We start from the raw sequence: 20,782 nt of genomic DNA, 5'->3' as shown, positions 1-20,782 counted from the left end.
AGTATAAATCAATAAACATATTTGAAAGCTATAAATAGGCATGTTTAAGGATAAAAATGTGGATACTCCTCTTGACACGGGCACACACTGAATTAGAAAAACTTTTCGGAAGAAGTAGATATATTTGTTTTGCTCAGAAAATAGGGACACAACTGATGTACATGCTAACATCTGTCTCTGGTTAAGCCTGCTTTAAGGGTCTGACCCAAACTCCACTAATCTCAAAGGGAGTCTTCAGTTCAGTGGGCTTTGGATGAAGCCCTAAACATTTAGAGGTCTAATAGAGTTTACTTAATATCTTATTCTGAAAGAAATGTGGGAGAGTGCACTGGTGGCTCAACAGTATGCCCCACACAGCTTTCCAGCCTCTGTTTTAATATAAAAACAAAAGGAGGACTTATGGCACCTTACAGACTAACAAATTTATTTGAGCATAAGCTTTCGTGAGCTACAGCTCACTTCATCGGATTCATTCCCACTGAATGCATCCGATGAAGTGGGCTGTAGCTCACGAAAGCTTATGCTCAAATAAATTTATTAGTCTCTAAGGTGCCACAAGTCCTCCTTTTCTTTTTGCGAATACAGACTAATACGGCTGCTACTCCGAAACCTGTTTTAATATATTTAATTTTATCTATATGTGGAAAGAAAGAAAAATACTCACTTTGTGCATGTTTTCTACACAGTGATCTTCATTGCCACATGTTTTAAAGGCAGTCTGAGAATACACTGTGTTCCCTCCCTCTCCCCCCACAACTTCTCATATAAATACTTTAACAATAAAAACAAGCTGTTTGCATGGGACAAAAACATTGGACTCTAATGAAGAATAATTAAGAGAGATGTTCCATTTTGTATAATTAATTCCCACATTTGAACTTCTCTTTTAAACGAGTGCTTTTATCCATTTATTTGTGGGGGGGGTTTTGGATAAAAAATGAACACACTCATGTTTTAAAATAGTTAATGAGAACAGATTTTAATTTTAACAGCAAAAGTTGTAAAAAAATTAAGTGAAAGTTTTTGATTTCTGATTCACTTTTCAGTCTTTTTCTGTTGGCTGTTGATTTATTTTACTGAGGTTGGCCAATTCAATAAAACTTCAGTCTCACTCTTATGCCTAATCAATTTTGCTTTTTGATACTCATACACCAGTAGAACAGTGACCTTGGGTCAAATTTTTATTTATTATTATTTTATCTATGGTAAGAGACTTTTACAAATTATAACTAAGAAGTCTACCACAAGGCCTTCTTCAAAGTTTTCCTTGTAATGCTCCTCTGCTGTGATGGCTGCAAAACATCCAGCAATGGTTACATAACTGATGGGTGCAGTGATTGCTACTTGTTACACTGAACTGTTCCACTGTTACCATGTGCTCCCTTTGCCTGCTGCATCCACCTGTTGTCTCATTTTATACTTGGATAGTGAACACTTTTGGGTAGGGGCTGTCTTTTTGACATGTCCGTGCTTAGCACAATGGAGACCTGATCCTTGGTTGGGCCTCTAGGTGTCACTGTAATATAAACAATAGCAATAACTTGTGACATACTTTAAAAATCTGACCGCCTATTCATCCAAATGGAGAGCTGCATTTCTTGTGCTTCAGTTAACCAATGTCCACCACCTAGTCAGGATGCTGAAGCATCACTAGTACCCTCATCCTCTTCCCTAGTGACTTTTCAGACTCCAAAGAATTAAAGGGAGTCATTATTCAACCGGCTGTGCTCACACCAACTTATTTGCTTAAAATTTCCCCGTTGCTCCATAGGTGCAGCTGCAACAGCAGGAGTTCAACTGTAGATTGGCTGTTGAGAGTTAAAAAAAATAAAAAAATTGAACATAGACAAGCCTTCAACTCTCCTCCCAGAGGACAGTACTACTCCAAGCTTTTCTTGATGACACTTTGAAATATCCTGAACTATGAATTGTTTTAAATCTAGATAAATATTCCGCATAAACACCTTTTAGGAAAGCTGTCAGGGAATTTCATGTCTCTGCAATGATTACATTCTCACAGTTTGTAGTTATAAAAAAAGTCAAGGCTCTGCTGGATAAGTCTGAGAAGCTCAGAACTACTACGTATTCAGATGCCAAGCTGGCATATCAACCACTTGACCAGCATGGTATAAGCAACAGGAGAATGGTCAGATAAAACACACAGCAACATCTGACCTCTGATGCTCTATGCAAAACTTCTAAATGCCACCTAGAGAGAGATACTTTGTGCCCCCTGAATATCACCCCAGGAGCATAGAGTACACAGGGCGTAATCAGAAAGTACTGGCAAGTCATTGCTTTATTGTGTTTGTATATTCTGATGCAATCAAAAACCCCACTAGGATCAAAACTCTCTGCCTGAAATAAGAACTCCACCCACCCTGTTTTGGCCACATATTCTGTTCTATGCAGCCAGTCCCAGCTAACCAACTGCAGCTTTTAGGGGTGAAGGACGGGGTGGATAGGAGGGTGAAAGCCCTTTCAAAAGAATTTACAAAAGTCCTTTGAAAACCCATATGTTAAATTAATTCTTGGGTGGAGGTCGCTGTCTTTTGTGCTACTTTTTCTTTGGTTTAACCCCATGTGATAGATGTGGGCATGCTCATGGGGCAGTACAACAGGAATGACTCACCACAGCCATGTAAAATCAGAAGGATTGTACCAAGGAACGACTGGTTTTGGAACATGCCATTGCATAGATTTCTTCTATCCCCAGCCCCAAAACACCGCAACCCTTTCCCAGCGCAACTGTATGAAGAACTGAAAGAATAAGCAGTGCTTGGACACTTAGCAACCTTGCCCTAGGCCAGTCTAGTCATTTTTGAAGGTTTTCTCACAAGGGCAACTCATCCCTCTATCATTATAAATTGGTATTTTTGTTTGTTTTAGTGGAAGAGGGGAAAAAGAGGAACTAATAAGATTGTGTTAAAGTATGAGAAAGAATGCTGGCCCCCAACATCTTTCCTGACTGTTAGATACCCTGAAAAAATTGACTTCAGCTCCCCTCTCCTTACTGACTAGGCACATTTATTGCCTGAGCAACACTTCTTTCCAAACAAACAGGAGCCCTGCTAGCATGCAGACCACACATAAATTATTACTGTCCATAAACAACGCACTTCAATCTTGGGGTTGTCTGCCCCGTGCAGCAAAGCCCTCTACAAGTGTGTGCTTTGTAGAGTACTCAAACATGTTGCGCTCTGACTGTCCCGTATACACCCTGTGGCGCACTTTAAAAAGATCCCTAATTCAAACAATAAAATCCTAGAAAGCCCTTGAGTGATTTCCTAGTACCATTTCTCCTCATTCTTTGCTCCAGACATTGTCTCCAAATTTTATATGTGAAATCTAAAAAGTTGCCATGTGTATGAAATTATATATCTCATGATCTCATCCTTTACCTCAAGTACCCCTCCACCACCCATTTTGTGGAGATATATGATTAATTTAGGATGTATGCTTCTATCTATATCTTTGGCACTTATAAGGCCCCTATTATCTGAGCGCCTCACAATCCTTAACGTATTTCTCCTCACAACACCCGTGCAAGGCAAGGCAGTGCTATTATCCCCATTTTACAGATGGGGAACTGAGGCAGAGACACCTTGCCCAAGGTCACCAAAAAAGGCTGTGGTACAGTACCGTAACGTGCACACCCATAAAGTTTTTTAAATACAGGCCAACATTTTCAAGAATGACTAGTTATTTTTTGACACACAGGTTGAGACGTCTAGAGGCCTGATTTTCAGAGAGTGGAAGCTCAGCACTTTCTAAAAATCTAACCTCTTTCAAGTGTTTCAGGTTGTGCACCCAAAAGCTAGGGAACTGAAAAAAATCATCAGTCACTTTTGAAAATCTTGGCCATAGCATTCGTTAAGTGGTTTTGTTCTAAGCCCAGGACCACGTGCCAATTACTTACCGTTAGAGGTTCTCCCTGAAGAGCCTGTAAGATAAAGTTACTGACAACTCTGCCATCGTTCATGTGCATCCGAGGACCAAAGGTATTGAATATTCTAGCAACTCGCACCTCAACCCCTTCCTGTAAGCAAAAGAAAACAACAAAACTTGTACTTAATGAAGATTCCACAACCCTCCCTCCCCCAACGCCAATCCCTTCAAAGTGCAGACTTCCACATTTAGTAGGTGTTTTTTTCAAAAAGGGAGATATTTCCCTAAGTATAAGAATGCTAACATACACTTTTTAAACACATGCTGCTTTCTCATCTTGAGACTCCTGTAACTTCACATAAACCACAGAGCATATGGTAGGAGAATTTACCCTAATTATCTACATTCATAATGCAATATGAACCACTGATGGACCATCTGAAGACTGTTCTTTACCCTAATGAATTTTTCTTTTAAGAAATACTTTAACATAATAATACTTTGCAATTCAATTGGGTCTTCCATCAGAGGCTCTAAGGATTTAGCAATGAGACACCAGAAAAGTATTTTCACAGATTGGAGAACAGTCAAGCGACTTTGCCAAGGCCACAGAATAATCCGTGACTAAGCACAGTGAGAAATTTTTATAAAGTGATTAGAGATTTTTGGGTGCCCATTGTGAGCTCTCTTAAAGGAGCCTGATTTTCAGGGTGCTGAACTGATGCTTATAATAAAGTGATCGCTTAACCATAGCCATAACATTACTGTTTCACATTAGCCTACATGAAGTTTACGGGCTAGTTTATTTCTCAGATCCCCATTGTTTATTTACACAACTTTAATACTACAGAAATTTTATTTGAATCTGAGAAATGTTTCCATTATACCCAGTAATGCTTTGTGTGGATGCTATGTAAATCCATCTTCAGATAATCAGTGCAGTCAACTGAGTTTCAGCAAGCAGAACCAAATGTGGTCTATAGAGGGAACTGTGACCTTGTGAAATTGCAGGACTGGAACCCGTCAGTGAGAACAAACTGTGTTTCACCTAAATTCTGCGAGAGCCAAATCCTCAGCCTTCATGGCAAGGAGAACATTCAGCCATGGTGAACTAATGCACAGGGTTGGCTTTTGATGCACGCGACAGTTCATTGTGACAACATGTAGAAACTTCACCTCTAAAAGTAAACTTCTTACCACTAATTCAAAGGCAGCAGAAGTCACAAGCACAAACTCCTAGGATTACACAAATCATGTAATCTGTTACAATATTCTTGAGTCTTTCAATGAAAACATGGAACTTTAAGTTTTCAAACAGTTTGCCAACAGACTGTGGCTGGTTGCCACTTCCTGGAAAAAGGGACTTGAAGACATGGTGAAACTATGCTTGTGGATTTTCCCATTATAAGGGGATACACAGTGTGCTGCACACATTTTCAACTTCTCTTCAGAAAACTGCAGCCTGTGCTCACACATCCCTCACTTGAGAGACATCCAAAGACAATGATTTTCTTGGAAACAGGTTAGCCTGAAAGTAGCTTCAGTTATAACAATATTTAACGGCCTGCCCCAGGAACCCAGAATCATTGATAAATAAACAAATTCATCCTTACAGCAGCCTTGTGAAAAAGGCGGGTATTTATTTCACAGACAGGATAAAAGGATTAGAGAGGCTAACAACTTGGCAACATTATAAAAACATTATAAAAATTATCCATTGCTGACAGTACGTGTCACCAAGGGATGCAGGTGCCCATGGTTCAACTGCAAGAACAAATAAGAACAAACAGTGTTCTGCACCATTTCAGAAACCGTGGGTAAGGTTTAAACAGTGCTGTGCACAGTTTGCCCTTGTTTAAACTTGCAGATAACCTGTGTTGAGCTAGCACTCACTATCAATAATGGGAAATTTTTGTAACACAGAAAAGATTGCTGTCTCTTGCCCAAACTTGTAACAGCAAGTTAGTGTCAGGACTATAAACACAACCCAGCTCTCCTGACTTCCGATCCTGTGCTTTACCCCGAAGACCATACTGACACTATCTGCTAGCATGTCCCCTATCCACACCAAGGGTGTGGCAATCAGCCAAGTGTGCTTTATTGGAAGCACAGTTGTCAACTTTCATGTGGCAAATAAGCACCTCGACTTTCACAATAAGCCAAAAAACAAGCTAATCCATTTCAAAACAAGGCCAAAACAAGCCAACCCCTAAGAACACCAACACTCTATGTGACTAGATCCCCTTGGTGTGCAGTCTGGGACTGTGGTGGACTTCGTAATGCAACGTGTTAAGCTTTATACTTCTAACAGTAGCTTACAGAGTACATTACACCATGTTTACGAATGCCTCCACTGCATCTGCAAACAGCCCTATGTGGTTTCTTGTCCCTTCATGGTCCCCACTCCCATTATTCGTAATAGACAAGAGTCTCCAACTGTGGACTATATTTCACGCAGTACTGCACACGCTGGGTCAACTGGCTTCTGTTATCCAATATAGGTTGCAAAATGGCAGTGTGTGCATGACAGAGAAATACACACAGGAGATAGTGCCTGTCAGCAAGAGCTCACACTACAAGTGGGAGAGGGTACCTAATGGTCAAGATTCAAGACACATTAGGGAAAACCACCATCCCCCTCTCTGCTGGGAGGTTTTTCAAGCTACACAACTGATTCAAGTAGCTAGCACAGAAGCCAGAGATAGAATAGATCATTTAGTTCCACCCACATCCCAATGGAGTACTATTCCTAAAGTTTATTTTATAGTGTTTTATGCAGCCTCATTTTGAAGACTCACAAGAAAATCAGGCCTCCGCCCATTCCCTTGGGAAACTATTCCACAAACTAGTAGATCTCAGCGTTGGGAATCTTAATTCAAATATTCAGCCTAAATTTCCCCTCTCATTTTCAGCCCATTACTTTTAGTAACCCCCCTCCATATTCTTCTGGAATAATTTATCTGAGGCTTCAAATATTTATAGAATGTTATACTCCTAGCCATGCCCCATCATTAGTTTGAACACCTCCAAGCCCATTTTGCATTGCTGTGACCTCCCTCCTCCTCTCAGGACAGCACACCAACATCTAGGGACTGGGCAGTTATTTCATGTGTGCTGCTAACTCATAATACTAAACTCATAATACTAAATGTATTTATTTGCTGAAGCGGGAAGGGAGAAGGAAGATTCAATCCAGATAGATCCAGCTGTGAGTTGTAAGTTTCCCAGAGCAAAGAAGGTGGTGGGATGAGTCAATAAGGAGGCTACAAGTTCACTGTTCAAACCAAACACTTAAGTTGAAGGCATCTTGATCTGGGGGGCATCCAGAGCCACCTGCAGTGTTGGACAGTTAATGACAGGAGCTGCCTGCTCTCCTTTATTTAAACGGAACAGTGAATGTCACTGCAATTTCCCTGTCTCTTTTAGGGTATGTCTACACTGTGTTATAGAACTAGTGGCAGCGAATGTCAGAGCCCAGGTCCACAGATTCAAGTTCATGGGGCCCACACTACAGCGCTAAACACTGCAGCGTAAACATTGCATCTCAGGCTGGAGCTTGGGCTCTGAAGCCCACCCCAGTCCCCAGGTTCCCAGCCTGAGCTCCAGCTCAACACCCACACTGCTGTTTTTAGCATCCTAGTGCATGCCCAAGTCTGCAGACCTGGGATCTGAGACTCGCTGCTGTGGGTTTACAGCCCAGTGTAGACGCACCCTTCGACTAACTCTCACTCTTTACCAGGTGAGCCACACCCCATAGCTGTACAAAGCAGACAACTTGCGCTAATCTTTCAGTTTTAAATCATGTCTCTGATCTCATTCCTGCCTCCTACAAATCTTAAACCTTTCCCGTTGTCTGTATATTTAGACCTGTTTTTCAAATCCTTTAAAATGCCTTCGGTGCTTTTACAAAACTTGAAAAGCACATTGTATATACACTTTTACTTATGTATAAAACAGAACAATAGGTAAGTGAACAGATTCCAGCTTCAGATTTCCAAGGGATGTGTACACAAAGGCATTTATTTTAGGTCAGTTCTACACTGGAAACTTTTGCTGGTACAGCAATATTGGTTAGGGCTGTGACTTTTTTTTTTTAAACACAATATTTCAAATCACAAATGTGTTATACTGACACAGAAATGCTTTTGCTGGTATAGTTTATTTTGCTCATGTGACTGAACCAGTATAAGTTGTCCAGCAAAAGCACTTTGTTGATGGCATAAAAACTGCATCTACATTATGGAGTGTTTTCCAGTATAGCTATATTGGTATATCTATATCAGAAAACCTTTTCTAGTGTAGACTAGACCTAAGTTATGAAAAATTATACTAACATCTAAAATTTTTGGTCTTTTTTTTTAAAAAAGAAAAATCTGTTTAAGGGGAAAATTAATGACATACAAAGCGTAGCATGTACTATCCAACAGATATTGTCAGGGCTCCTATGAAATTATTACCCTGAGCCAAAATTTTCAAAACTACGTGACTAAGGTTAGGCTAATAAATCAGTGGCTTCATTTTCCAAGGCGAGGGTACTCACCTCACCTCACCGAGAGATACAGGGTACACAGCACCTTTGAAAGTTAGGCCACTAATTTAGGCACCTAAATATGGAGTGAGGAACTCTAGCTGTAGGTACTTATTTTTGAACGTCTTGGCTCCAATAACGTCTACAGCAAGACATGGGAGGATGATATCAATGTATATTTTTCTTAAAAGAATAAACATGCCATATTTTACATTAATAAATCTACTTTTGGTGAAAGATGCTTTGGTCTGCATGTTTCAGAAAACAGATCAACACAGAATGCAACCTAGGAGTGTAAAGGTTTCCAATGATGGTTTTAACTGAAACAGCTTCACCATACACTAAGGCTGCAATGCAGAAGCAGGAATAACAGGTGAATTAGTCTTATTAATTAACTTTAACGCTCACAATTTGCAAATTCATCTACTATGAATCACCAGCCAGTAAGCAAAGGATTAGTAAGGAAGAGGAAGAACTACTTGCATGAAACCAGGACATAAGGAGCTTCAAAGTGACTCTGGCATGTGGGGACTCTCTGGCATCAGAAATCCTTACAACAAAATGCGTAAATAACCTGCAGAGAAACCCCAGAAACCTGCAGAGCTATCAAAGTGAGCAAAACTAGGCTAATTACTCTCTTTCAAATAAAGTTACTAAAATTGCTGCCCGCATCCCTTGAAATTCTTTTGACTAGCGTGTGTTATGTGTGAAAATCTTGACTAGCAGTCAACTACAAAGGATATAATTGTTGATGTCTAAAATACACACATTTTAAAAATTATACCATCTACAATTTTGAACAGTAACAACAGTGCAATTATTTGCAGGCAGTTCATTTTAGAAAATGTCACCAATGGGTCCTACAAATACAAAATCCAATCCTGAGTATACAAATATACACACAGACTTGACTTAATGGCCATGACATTAGCAAATTGGATTCACCCTTGCATGTTACTAAAATTTAAGATTGTTTTACACTATGATTTACACTGCCTGGAACGAAGAGTTCAGAGATTTTAAGGCTAGCAGGGACCATTACAATCATCTAGTCTGAACTCCTATATAATACAGGCCTCAGAATTTCACTTGGTGAAACCTGCATTTATCCCAACTTGTGGTTGAACTAGATTATATCTTTTATAGACACCTACTCTTGATTTAAAACAAGGGGTGTAAAATTTCATCTCATCATTTGAAGGACCCTTCCAATGGCTAATTCCCCACACCTAAAATTTTGCCTCAGTGTCTACTTTAAACTTTGCTGACTTCAACTTCAAGCCATTAAAACCTTGTTATGCCTTTATATGATACATTAAGGGAACCTTTAGTATTATATCTTCTTTTTTGCATTGGTAATTATAGATTGTGATCAAGTAGCCTCTTACCCTTCTCTTCAATAAAATAAACTGATTGAATTTTTAGTTTCTTATCATAAGGTTGGTTGGTTTCCAAACCAAAAATCATTCTCTGAACCCTCTTCACTTTTTTAACATCCTTTAAAAAATTTGGACACCAGAACTGCACACAATATTCCAGCAGTGGTTCACTCATGTCATATTCCAAAGTAATATCACCTCTCTAATTCTGCTCAACATTCCCTTGTTAACATAACCAAGAATTAGCTCTTTTATGACACAGTATCACACTGGGAGCTCATGCTCTGGCTACCTTGTTTGTTGATTACAGAACTAAAATGAAAACGGTCATCAATAATTACAGGGTTTCTATGGATGGACTGAACTGCATATACACAGACACAAAGTGGGAGCTTTGGAGATGAGTAATGAAGATGCACACGTGAGTGGATAAAGCCACAATTACAGGAGAGAGTTTGCGTAATAATTTCCTTTTACAGATTCCTCTGATATGGACTATTTCTTCCCGTTATCACCACTCTCCTCCTTTCCTTACCTTTTGAAAAGCATCTCCTGAAATACCTCCTTCTGAGAGAATAAGAAAAAACCCTCAGTCATCCCTGAGTCTGGTGACATGATGGTGATTTGTAATATACATCACGCCATTACTGGAACTCAATCTAAATTTTACTCCCCACATCACTGCCTTGATAATCAGTAGTAATTTTACAGCACCCAAGCCTGCTATGCACTTTACAGAACAAAAAACTGGGGGGGGGAGGGGGAATCCTGGCTCTACTGAAGTCTGAGAGAGAGTTTGCCATTGACTTCAGTGGGGCCAGGATTTGATCTAAGGTTCTTGTCCTAAATAGCTTAATCGAATTTTTGACGTGAGTGAGAGTTCTATACAGTATTATACTTACTCATTAACTGATGTGGTTAGAGCAATTATGGATACATGATTAGGCCCTGCCTGTGGTAATGTAAGGAGAGATTTTAACAGCCTAGCAAAGTGCCAAAGCCATGGCCAGTAACTGGAATAATAGACTGCAACGCTTATTGCCAAAAGCAGTTAAACTAGTAGGCCTTTGCAGCAACCTTAGCATAACTAGGCAGGCCAGGTGGGGAGCAGAAGTTACCATGAGAATTGAGCATGACCCTGCACCATCCTGCTGGGCTTTCTTTTAAACTGCTGAAGTATGCAGTTTTGAAAGACAGGAAGTCTATCTATATTTGACTTCTGGTGTGTGTGCGTGCGTGTGTGTTGGGGCCCATGAGACTGCAAACTCTGCAGAAACAGCTGTACAACTAATGGCTTCAAAATTCTTACTTCAGCTGCTTGCTCAGCAGTTATTGGCGACTGACAAGCAGTGAGACACTTAAAAGCATAAAAAGGGGAAAAGGTCTGTGGCATTAAGCTGCATGGCCAGAGATTTGTTATGTGAGCTGCCTGCCCAGACTGGTGAGCAGTATCCAGTGATCAAGTATACCAACGCTAGAGTCAATGTGCACCTTCATAGATCATAAAGCCTCAAAGGATCTGTGATGGGGTACCTGCCTCACACTAGGCTCTAAGGGGTTAATAGAGCCCTAGGGAGGCTGTGCAGGAGGCAGCCAATGAGAGAAAGGCTGAAGGGAGCAGCCAATTAGGGGCCAGCAGGCCCATAATAAAAGGGAGCTGCAGGACAGAGGAGGGCAGCTCTCTGCTGGGAGTCCAGGGAGGAAGGACAGTATCTGGAGGGCTGAGAGAACTGCCAGCACCCTGGACAGAGTAGTGCTGCGAGCAGGAACCAGGGGAGCGAGAGACAGCTCCTGGCTGCTGGGGTTTGCAGGCTGAGGCTCCAAGGCAAAGGCAAAGAGGAAGTAGCCAGACAATTCGCTGAAGCAGCCACTAAGGGGAGTGGCTGGACAGAAGGGAGGAGCACAGAGTGCAGCACAGCCAGAGGGCTATGTCACTGAAGAGGATGCTGCGGTCCTTAGAGAGACGTGGGTCCTAGAGCAGGAGTGATGGAAGTAAGGCACCACCCAAAGAGGGCGCACTATCATGCAGAGCTAATTCCCAGAACAGCCAGCAGGAGGCGCCAGAGTGCTGAGCGAACCCTGTTACAGGACCACTCTGATCTTCTAGTCTGATTTCCTCCATATCACTGGGCTGATGTAGGACTTCCCTGAATTAATTCCTTTTTGATTTACAGTATATTTGTTAGGGAAACACCCAGTCTTGATTTAAAAATTGCTCATGATGAAGAATGCACCACAACTCTTGGTAAGTAGTTCCAGTAGATAGACAGTAATGCACCCAACGTTGGGCTCTTACAACCCAGAGATTAAGATACTCATGCACTACCGACTGAGCCAGCTGGGCACCTTCAGGTCCAGTGTTGAGTATGGCAGAGCCGTACAAAGGCTTTCAGAAAAGCTTTTGATCTGAGACAATGCATCACCACCTTCTCTCCTGTATCAGGATCAATAATTAGGATGGCTAACTGCCTGCTCTAAGGCGAAGGCATGTTTCCTGTAGCACAGCCATCTCACTTGGCCTGTGACCCACCTAGCCCGCCCTTGGAAATTAAACTCATTTTCACTGCTAATATGAATTAAATGTGATCCTTCGCATTACTTTGACAATTTTCAGCATTTGTTAGTACTTACTTTTGACCTGATCCATAATCCACAATAATTCTTCTCTGGAATCCTAACAAAGTGTAATTTTACAGCGATGAAACTTGCTGAGCTCAGGGGGGTGTTTTTTCACACCCCCTGAGCAAGAAAGTTGCAGCGCTGTGAAGTGTCAGTGTAGACAAGCCCTAATTTTGATAATTACTGAGCAATTATACTTAGTGTTACTAATTACAATGTAGTTCTATTAGCAATTTAATCAACAATTTTTGTTCTCAAATTTTATATCTCGGCTGCCTATGAATACTGAAACCAACTCAATTTGTGCATTAACAAACAAGGATTACAGAAACAAGTGCAATGAATAAAAACAAAACAGGAAGCGCATTACAAAAAAGCTGTGTTCACAATATAGTTATTCAACGTTTGCTTTTCTGTTTAAAACCCATGCTCTTTAATCTTTATTTTGTAAACCTCATCTTTCCACCCACTATTTAGTTTTTGCACATTGAGTAGGTCTGATAAAACTTAAGCAATATGCAATTATTCTTTGGGGCTAGACACAAACCTTCTAGATATATTTAAGGATGACAAAATTCCGTAATAATAAATATCTTGATACGATAATCAGTACATCCAATCTCTTCCAATATAATTGTAGGGAAGTTAGGAATACAAAAATTGTAGATTTTTAATTAGAGAATGAGGTATCCTGAGGCAATTTGGAAGCTATTGCTTCACATAAAATAAGGGAAGACTGGATGATTACTTATTAGCACTCCACTTGTGAAACTCTGCAGAGTTTTAATCTGGCACCCACAAGTAATACTGCTCCGCCAATTAAACAGAACCACAAGTAGAAAGGACAATTTAATTGGTATGAAAATGTGGGTTTAAAAAGGAAGATTAATGATCTAGAAATTCACAAGGTCTGAAACAAGACTTCAGGTCACCAAGCAGTAGAGTTTATTTTTTAATTGTAAAAAGAAGAAATCAGACGCTAACCACACTACATCTTTCAAACAGTGTCAAGGAAAGTGCAAAACTAAGTATTTAACCTAGTTTACATTAACAAAACAATGATTTAGTATAGTTTCACAACTGTACAGAAGAATATATTTGGTTCATGTTATGTGGGATAATGGAAAATGAATTCCGAACAGTTGTCAGCTTAAACTGGTGTAGTTGGGATGTGCATAATCATATTAGTGTGAGAGATGGCAGGGCTCAAACCCAGGCCCATAGGTCTGCAGGCAGTGCTCAGGCTGTGCCTGCCACACAGCAGCTCACCCAAACCAGAGAAGAAGGGGGCTAGCGAAGCTCTAACTCACATAAAGCTCCTGATTGGGGGACACATCCAGTCCCACTGATTGGCTGGGACCCAGTTCTTAAACCAGAAAGAGGCACAGAAAGTTGGTCCAAGCAACTAGGTGAATCCCGAGCTAGCTGCTACTGCAGACCCTGCCTATATGGCCTGACTCCTGCCTTCCTTATTCCCGACACCTGTCTGTGCCCAGTTCCTGCTTTGCTCCACGTTCCTGCTCCTATGACCTACCTCTGATGCGGATTCAGGCTGTGACCCCTGGCTTGCCTTGTGACTCTACCTCCAGCTCTGACCTTTGGCTTGGCACCTGACCCTATCTCTGAGCCCTGGCTTGATTCCTGACTTCAGCTCTAGCACCTGACTAACCATTAGGCATGACTGCCCACACCTCGCTTCCTATAATTAGTGGGGTGTCCTACACAACTTCACAGTTTCCCATCATAATTCAAGAGACTGAGCACAGGCCGAGTGGCAATTTCCAAACAAGCCAGGCAGTGAACAATGCATTCCAGTGTACATGTAGCGGAAAAAAGTCAGAAAGGATATTTTCCACCTGTCCTGAGAAGTGGATAAAAAACATGCTTGCTGAGATTCTGGGAAGTGCAGATGTCACTGAACCTCATAAATTAGAGTCTCAGATTACTGCTGTAAATAGGGATACCAAGTAGTTGTGAACACACATTAAAAAACTGATTGGACACATTACAAAAGTGCCATTTTTATTAGAATGGCACATTTGAACATATGATTTTAAACAGTAAGACATACCTATATGCATATAACTGTGCTTAAGAATTTGACTCTGCATGGTTTGAATATCTGCAGATACTCCAGTGCAGTTACAAACATTTGTAACACACCAGCAGCGTGTCTGTTTATATTTCTGAGTTTCTTAACCAATACCTGTTTCTCCTGCCCCATTACAAAAAGAGCAGAAAACACTAAAAAATTACTACAAAAGTGAATCACCTCTGTGCAAGAATAATAGTCACAGCAGTAGGCAGTCATTGCAGGGCCGAGAGCTCATTCTTATCACATTGTGAACTTTATCTAACATGCTCTAAAACAAAAGTCGCCTTCACACAATCCTAAGTCATATAAAATGCTCAGAAAAACTTCCAGTGAGTAAGGTGCAACAGTAAAAAAGCCATCTGTACAGAGCAGCATCTGTTTTTCCTCTGAGAGCATATCATGCAAGATTTCATGTGCTCAGTTACCAAATTCTTGCTTTTGTGCAATATCAAATGGCATCAAAGCTTTCTGCTTTTAAAGTGAGGATGCTTGGGCAGTGATAAGGCAGGGAGAAATCAGTGCCTTTTTACAGATTCCTTTGCGCTACCAGAAGATAAGTGTTAGCTGCCACTGTCCGTTACCCAGAAACGGATCACCAAATTGGTATTTAATATTAATGTTATATTAACTCCAAGGGGCCTAGACAGCAACCAAGACCCCCTTGTGCAAACAGAGAAAGACAGTATATGTCCTAAAGAGTTTACAGTTTAAAAAAAACATATGAAGGATAGGGAGAATTAAACTAACACTTGAATATGTATTAGAAACAAAAGATGACATTTAGTGACAGTTGATCTGTGAAGGTCAGACCACATCCAACCAAAACCCTAAAAATATGGAAACAAACGAAACATGGAAGCTAAAAGGAAAAAGCTTGTGTGTTCTTTCCACCTTCACATTGCCTATAACACTTTCAATAACCAACTCCATTACAATACCTAGCTGTTATATAACACTTTTCATCTCTGGCTCCATAAGGCTTTCACTTCTAGCTCCAACAGATACCCAAAAGCAGTGTGTACCCCAACTTCACCAAACTGGCTCTCTAAGACAAAACCTTAATATTGACTTCTTATGCTTTTATATCAATAGCAGACTGATGCATCTAATTGTGATACATTCCATGCATTTGAAGAGTTATTCTGCCTTTGCACTGTTAAGGTCACTTAAGACTGTGCTGTCTCTTTCCTAGCTAACCATCTTTCTCCTGGGCCCCAGAGGTATTTGGTAATCTCTCTTGTTGCCCCAAAAGTGATTGATAGCTCTCACACTGCACCAGATTTGTCATCAAATGGAAATCTGATGGGTTTAAGGATTCAGTATTTTCCACTGTGACCAAGAAATTATAAAAAGATCTAGAAAGAAACACGGATGCTTAATTAATACTTGAGCAATCAACACATGACCAGCATCAATGTCCCCTGAGTGTTTTACATTCTTGCAAAAGGAATGCAAGAAAAAAGACAATCCAGTGGGAAAATGGCCAAAAGAAGCAATTTCTGACCTTACTGTTCTCTTTGTATCAATCCACTTTTCATTAAACCACCACAAAAAATTCAAATAATGCTCAAAATTTATATTTTACGTATTGCTTTTTGCTATTTCAATGAAATTACTACTAAACAAAGGTTTAAAGCTCCTGCTAAAACTACACTCTCTAACACAACCTTAGCTAGGGAGCAGCTACCACTGCACCAGAGTATTAGCTTTCTTTTAATTTTATAGTTACAGACTTTCTCCAACCACCCAATCACTAAACATTGCCTGGTTTCTTATAGATGCCCCCATCAGAGATGATTCAGTGATTTTAGGTAGAGAAGCTAGTAGCGTTACTATTAGGCCAGGGAACCTGTTCTATGCATAAAGCACAAGATGTTTGCTTAAGAAGCAGATAAACAGAAGGTTGAGACCATTGCCATCGACAGAGTGGAGGGGGAGGTGTGATAAAGAGTGCGGACCAGACCTCAGTAGTTCAGGAGTCAAATTAACAATCAACCTTAACCAAAAGAGCCACTGTAGTGTGAATTCATTGTTTCATTTATTATAGTACTATATATACATACATACATACACACACACACTTTCACAGCAAAATGACCAAGTATTATTATTTTATCAACTACAATTATCGTCATAGTAAAAGCCTCCTGACTGGTTAAGAATTAAACCACAGTGTTTTAATATCATGTGTTGCAAAGAGCTGCAGGAGACGTATTAAAGAGCCACTTGCAGCTCATGAGCCTAAGTCTGTGTATCGCTGATATATACTGACCGGAGGGATTCTCCCAAGAGGTGGTAGCTAGGTTGATGGAAGTATTCTTCTTACAATCTAGCACTGTCTACACGGGGATCTAGCTCATCTTAACTACAGTGCTTGGGGTGTGGATTTTTCACACCCCGATTGACGTTGTTAAAATGACCTAATTTTCTAGCATACATCAGACCTTGGTAAGTAGGGAGAAGAGAGAATTGTGAAGGGCCCTATGGATAAGAAAATGGAGCTTAAGCTTTAGATGGAGGAAGAGTCAGCAGAGAGATTCAAAGGAAGGTATGATATAGTCAGATGATCTTTCGTTGAGTTGCAATTCTAAAGGAACAAAGGAAAAGGATGCAATAGCTTTAAAACAATATCTACAATAAGCAATGAGAATTTCCTCAACACCACACACACATGATGGAAAATGAAATATCAAAGCAGAGATACCAACTCCAAAGACAGATTGCAGATTAGGAGTTTTCATTTAATGCATGTGTACACAGCACAGAGTCCTGCAAACCTTTACTACCAAACGTAGTGCTTACTACCATGTATAGTCCTATTATATTAAAAAAAAAACAGTAATAGCTTGCAGATTCGGTCATAGGTAGGGCCCTATCAAATTCACAGTCCATTTTGGTCAATTTCACGGTCACAGAATTTTTTAAAAAAAATCTTAAATGTCATGATTTCAGCTATTTAAATCTGAAATTTCATTGTGTTGTAACGGTAGGGGTCCTGAGCCAAAAGGGAATGGGGGGAGAGGGGGCTTTGCAAGTTTATTGTAGAGGGGTTGCGGTACTGAAGGCACAGCCACCGCCAGCAGCATGGCAGAAGTAAGGATGGCCTGGTATGGCATTGCCACCCTTACTTCTGCCCTGCTGCTGGCGGGGCGCTGCTTTCAGAGATGGGCACCTGGCTAACAGCTTCCACTCTCTGGCTGCCCAGCTCTGAAGTCAGCGCAGAAGTAAGGGTGGCAATTCCACGACCCCCCTAAATAACCTAGTGACCGCCCCTTTGTGTCAGGACCCCCAATATGAGAAATGCTGGTCTCCCCCATAAAAATCTGTATAGTATAGGGTAAAAGCGCACAAAAGACCAAATTTCAATGAGGGGTTAGACGGAGAAGACCAGATTTCACAGTCTGAGACATGTTTTTCATGGCCGTGAATTAGATAGGGCCCTAGTCATAGGACTGCAGTGCTACAAGTATATTACTGTATGTACCATTTAATTGCGGAGGATTCAACATGTTACATGTGCAAGACCTCATAGCAGGATAAAACCTGTTCACAGGTAGATATAACAGTTTGCAAGCCATCATGGAAAGAGCTGCTGTGCTAAAGATAATTATAAAACACACACATCACCTCAATTGCTACTGCTATCTTCATTTTATAGCTTACAACAGAGATTGGCAACCTTTGGCCCATGAGGGAAAGCCGCTGCTGGGCTGAGATGGTTTGTCTGCAGTGTCCACAGGTTCGGCCAATCGCAGCTCCCACTGGCTGCGGTTTGCTGCTCCAGTCCAATGGGGTCTGCGGGAAACAGCATGGGCCGGACCACCTCTTCCCGCAGCCCTCATTGGCATAGAACAGTGAACCGCAGCTACTGGGAGCTGCAATTGGCCAAACCTGCGGAAGCTGCAGGTAAACAAACTGTCCCGGCCCGCCAGCAGCTTTCCCTGATGGGCCACATGCTAAAGGTTGCCGATCCCTGGCTTACAAGATAAACTTGTGGAGCAAATCAGACAAGATCCTTTAGATTTATTCTCTTTCTGATCCATAACATGACTGGCTTATGCTATACCATACTGGATCACAGACGTAAGTTAAAATGTCATTAACGTTTTTACTATGTTTAAGTCACAGCTATATGTTTTAAAATAATGTTAAGAATTTACTCATTGCAAGGGTTTGAAATATTTTGTATAATGCATTAACACTGGTTTCCTCTGCCACCTTAATATAAAAATGCCAAACAAAACAAAAAGAAAATAATAATAAAAAATCAGACATTAGAGAGCTCCATGCACTACAAATTAAAGGACATTATATAGCTTTTCAGCTTCAAACACTATTTGAACTAAATAAGAAAAGATTAATGCATATAAAAGTTAATACTGATTAATGAAGAAAAACGCACCCTTAACCATCATCTTTTTCCTTTATAAAAAGGTAAGCTAATAAATTATGTTACAAATACCTCATAAAATTCATCTTTATTCTAGTGCTAAGTTACTGATTTAATTTGTTTGAAATAAATGATCAACCATGCAAATCTTTCATAGAGGCTATAATTATAGCAACATATTTTCAGTTTTGTTCTGCATTTGTACTCAGCCTGTACGGCAAGCCCACTGAATTTGACAACCAAATACCTGCTTCATATAGGCATAGCACATTGTTTCTGCAACTCTCTTTCCTTCATCGTAGCAGGCCCTAGGTCCTATGGGGTTCACATGGCCCCAGTAATCTTCATTTTGAGGGTGAACCTCAGGATCTATGGAGAGAAACAACACTTGAATGACTTTCTCTTTCTAGTAACAGGAAGAGGGAATATAACTCATTTTATATAGGGCTCTTTTGATAGAGCTTGTTTTAGTATGTACAGTGTTAAACAATTCTTCTTGAAATTATTTATCTAATTTTTAAATATTAAACTCCAACATCTTTCACTCCAATAGATTCATCGAATAGAATCCCGAAGGTGTAACTATTAAGGACGATCTGAAAATCTATAAAATCCCCAAATTGAGCATATTAAACAGAGCAGCCTCCTCGCTGGATGTGTCTCCTCATAAGAGCCATTACTCACAGCAGTCTGAGTTGAACATTTGTCTGGAAATGAACCTTAAAGATGGAATAACTCTAGACGCAAAAACAAGGTTCTGATCTAAGATCATTTAATAAAGAGGTTATTACAGGTTATTTAGAGTTCTTTGCTAATTTCTACTTAGTTTGTAAAAGGAGCTAAGACATCTTGGAATTTAAAAAAGAGCTGGGGGGAAAAGGAGGCAGAAGGTGGAAATCTAGACATGCCATAAATAATCTGGTTTGGTGAAGGTGCAGGACAGCCCCGCAAACAAAAATGGTGTGTGCGTGCCTTGTTCTTCTCTCAGCTGGATACTCTGGGACCAGCAAGTATCTCTTTTTACAACACTTTGACTAGCATTCCAGCCTGGACGAAAGGTATTCCCGCTCTGGAAGCATCTTTTTCTTTTTTACTGTTACTATTTGTATTGAGTATTAAACACACACTTTAGATTGCCTTCCCCTAGTTTCTTTGGTGACCTGTGAAAAGATACCTATAAATCCCAGAATGTTTAGCACTGCTCAGCAGTAAGAGGTATAACCAAGGAAGAAAAACAGGAATGTTACAGATCACAATTCTTATTCTGATCTTCAAGTACAAATAAATCACAACATTATCATCAGTTGTGCCCAGTTCTCTCCAGATTCTTATTACCCCCATCGAGCAGCATGACTGAAAGTGGAAACAATTCCATTTGGATAGGTAATATGCTTGTTTACGTATGCAGAGACTGAAAATTACAGTTCTGTCCAAGACTTATTGCTTTCTGGATGCCACTGTTGAGGATAAAAAAAAAGAAAAAAAAGAGAGAGACCTGCTAGAGCACAGACCCTGAGGCTTTTACTGTCTAATATAAAAGGTCCTAAGAGTTTTACAGACCAATATCCAATTCATTCATTTTAAATAACCAGGAGGTGGAGATCTAGACATGCCATAAAGAATCTGGTTTGGTGAAGGTGGGGAAAAGCCCCACAAACAAAAATGGCGTGTGTGTGCCTTGCTCTTCTCTGAGCCGGATACTCTGAGGTCAGCAAGTGGCACAGAGAGGTTACTTTTTCAGCCAAGATTAATTCAATTTAAAAATGGATGTTAGTAATATTTGAAAGTTAGTGTTCAAATGGCATTAATCATTACTCTCTAGAGCTGGCTGGCAGACAGTGAGATTGAACTGTAGCTCCTCGGAAGAAATCTGGTCAGTTCCA

At 40.4% G+C, this 20,782-nt stretch overlaps 1 protein-coding gene across 3 annotated transcripts in view; it reads right to left on the bottom strand.

The window, feature by feature from the left end:
• The window catches only part of UXS1 (UDP-glucuronate decarboxylase 1), a 244,680-nt gene that overhangs the window by 15,090 nt on the left and 208,808 nt on the right, over positions 1-20,782 (bottom strand). For all 3 annotated transcript variants that reach the window (XM_084641852.1, XM_084641851.1, XM_084641850.1), the window contains 2 exons: positions 19,147-19,268; positions 3,920-4,039 (listed from right to left, as the gene is read on the bottom strand). In XM_084641852.1, coding sequence (XP_084497978.1) covers positions 3,920-4,039; positions 19,147-19,268 — 242 coding nt within the window. The remainder of the gene's footprint in view (positions 1-3,919; positions 4,040-19,146; positions 19,269-20,782) is intronic.

The sequence above is a fragment of the Lepidochelys olivacea genome, assembly GCF_965140295.1.
Source record: "Lepidochelys olivacea isolate rLepOli2 genome assembly, chromosome: 1".
NCBI classification, from domain to species: Eukaryota; Metazoa; Chordata; order Testudines; family Cheloniidae; genus Lepidochelys; species Lepidochelys olivacea.
Note: the sequence above shows the minus strand (reverse complement) of the source record. Positions and strands in the feature narration are given on the sequence as shown.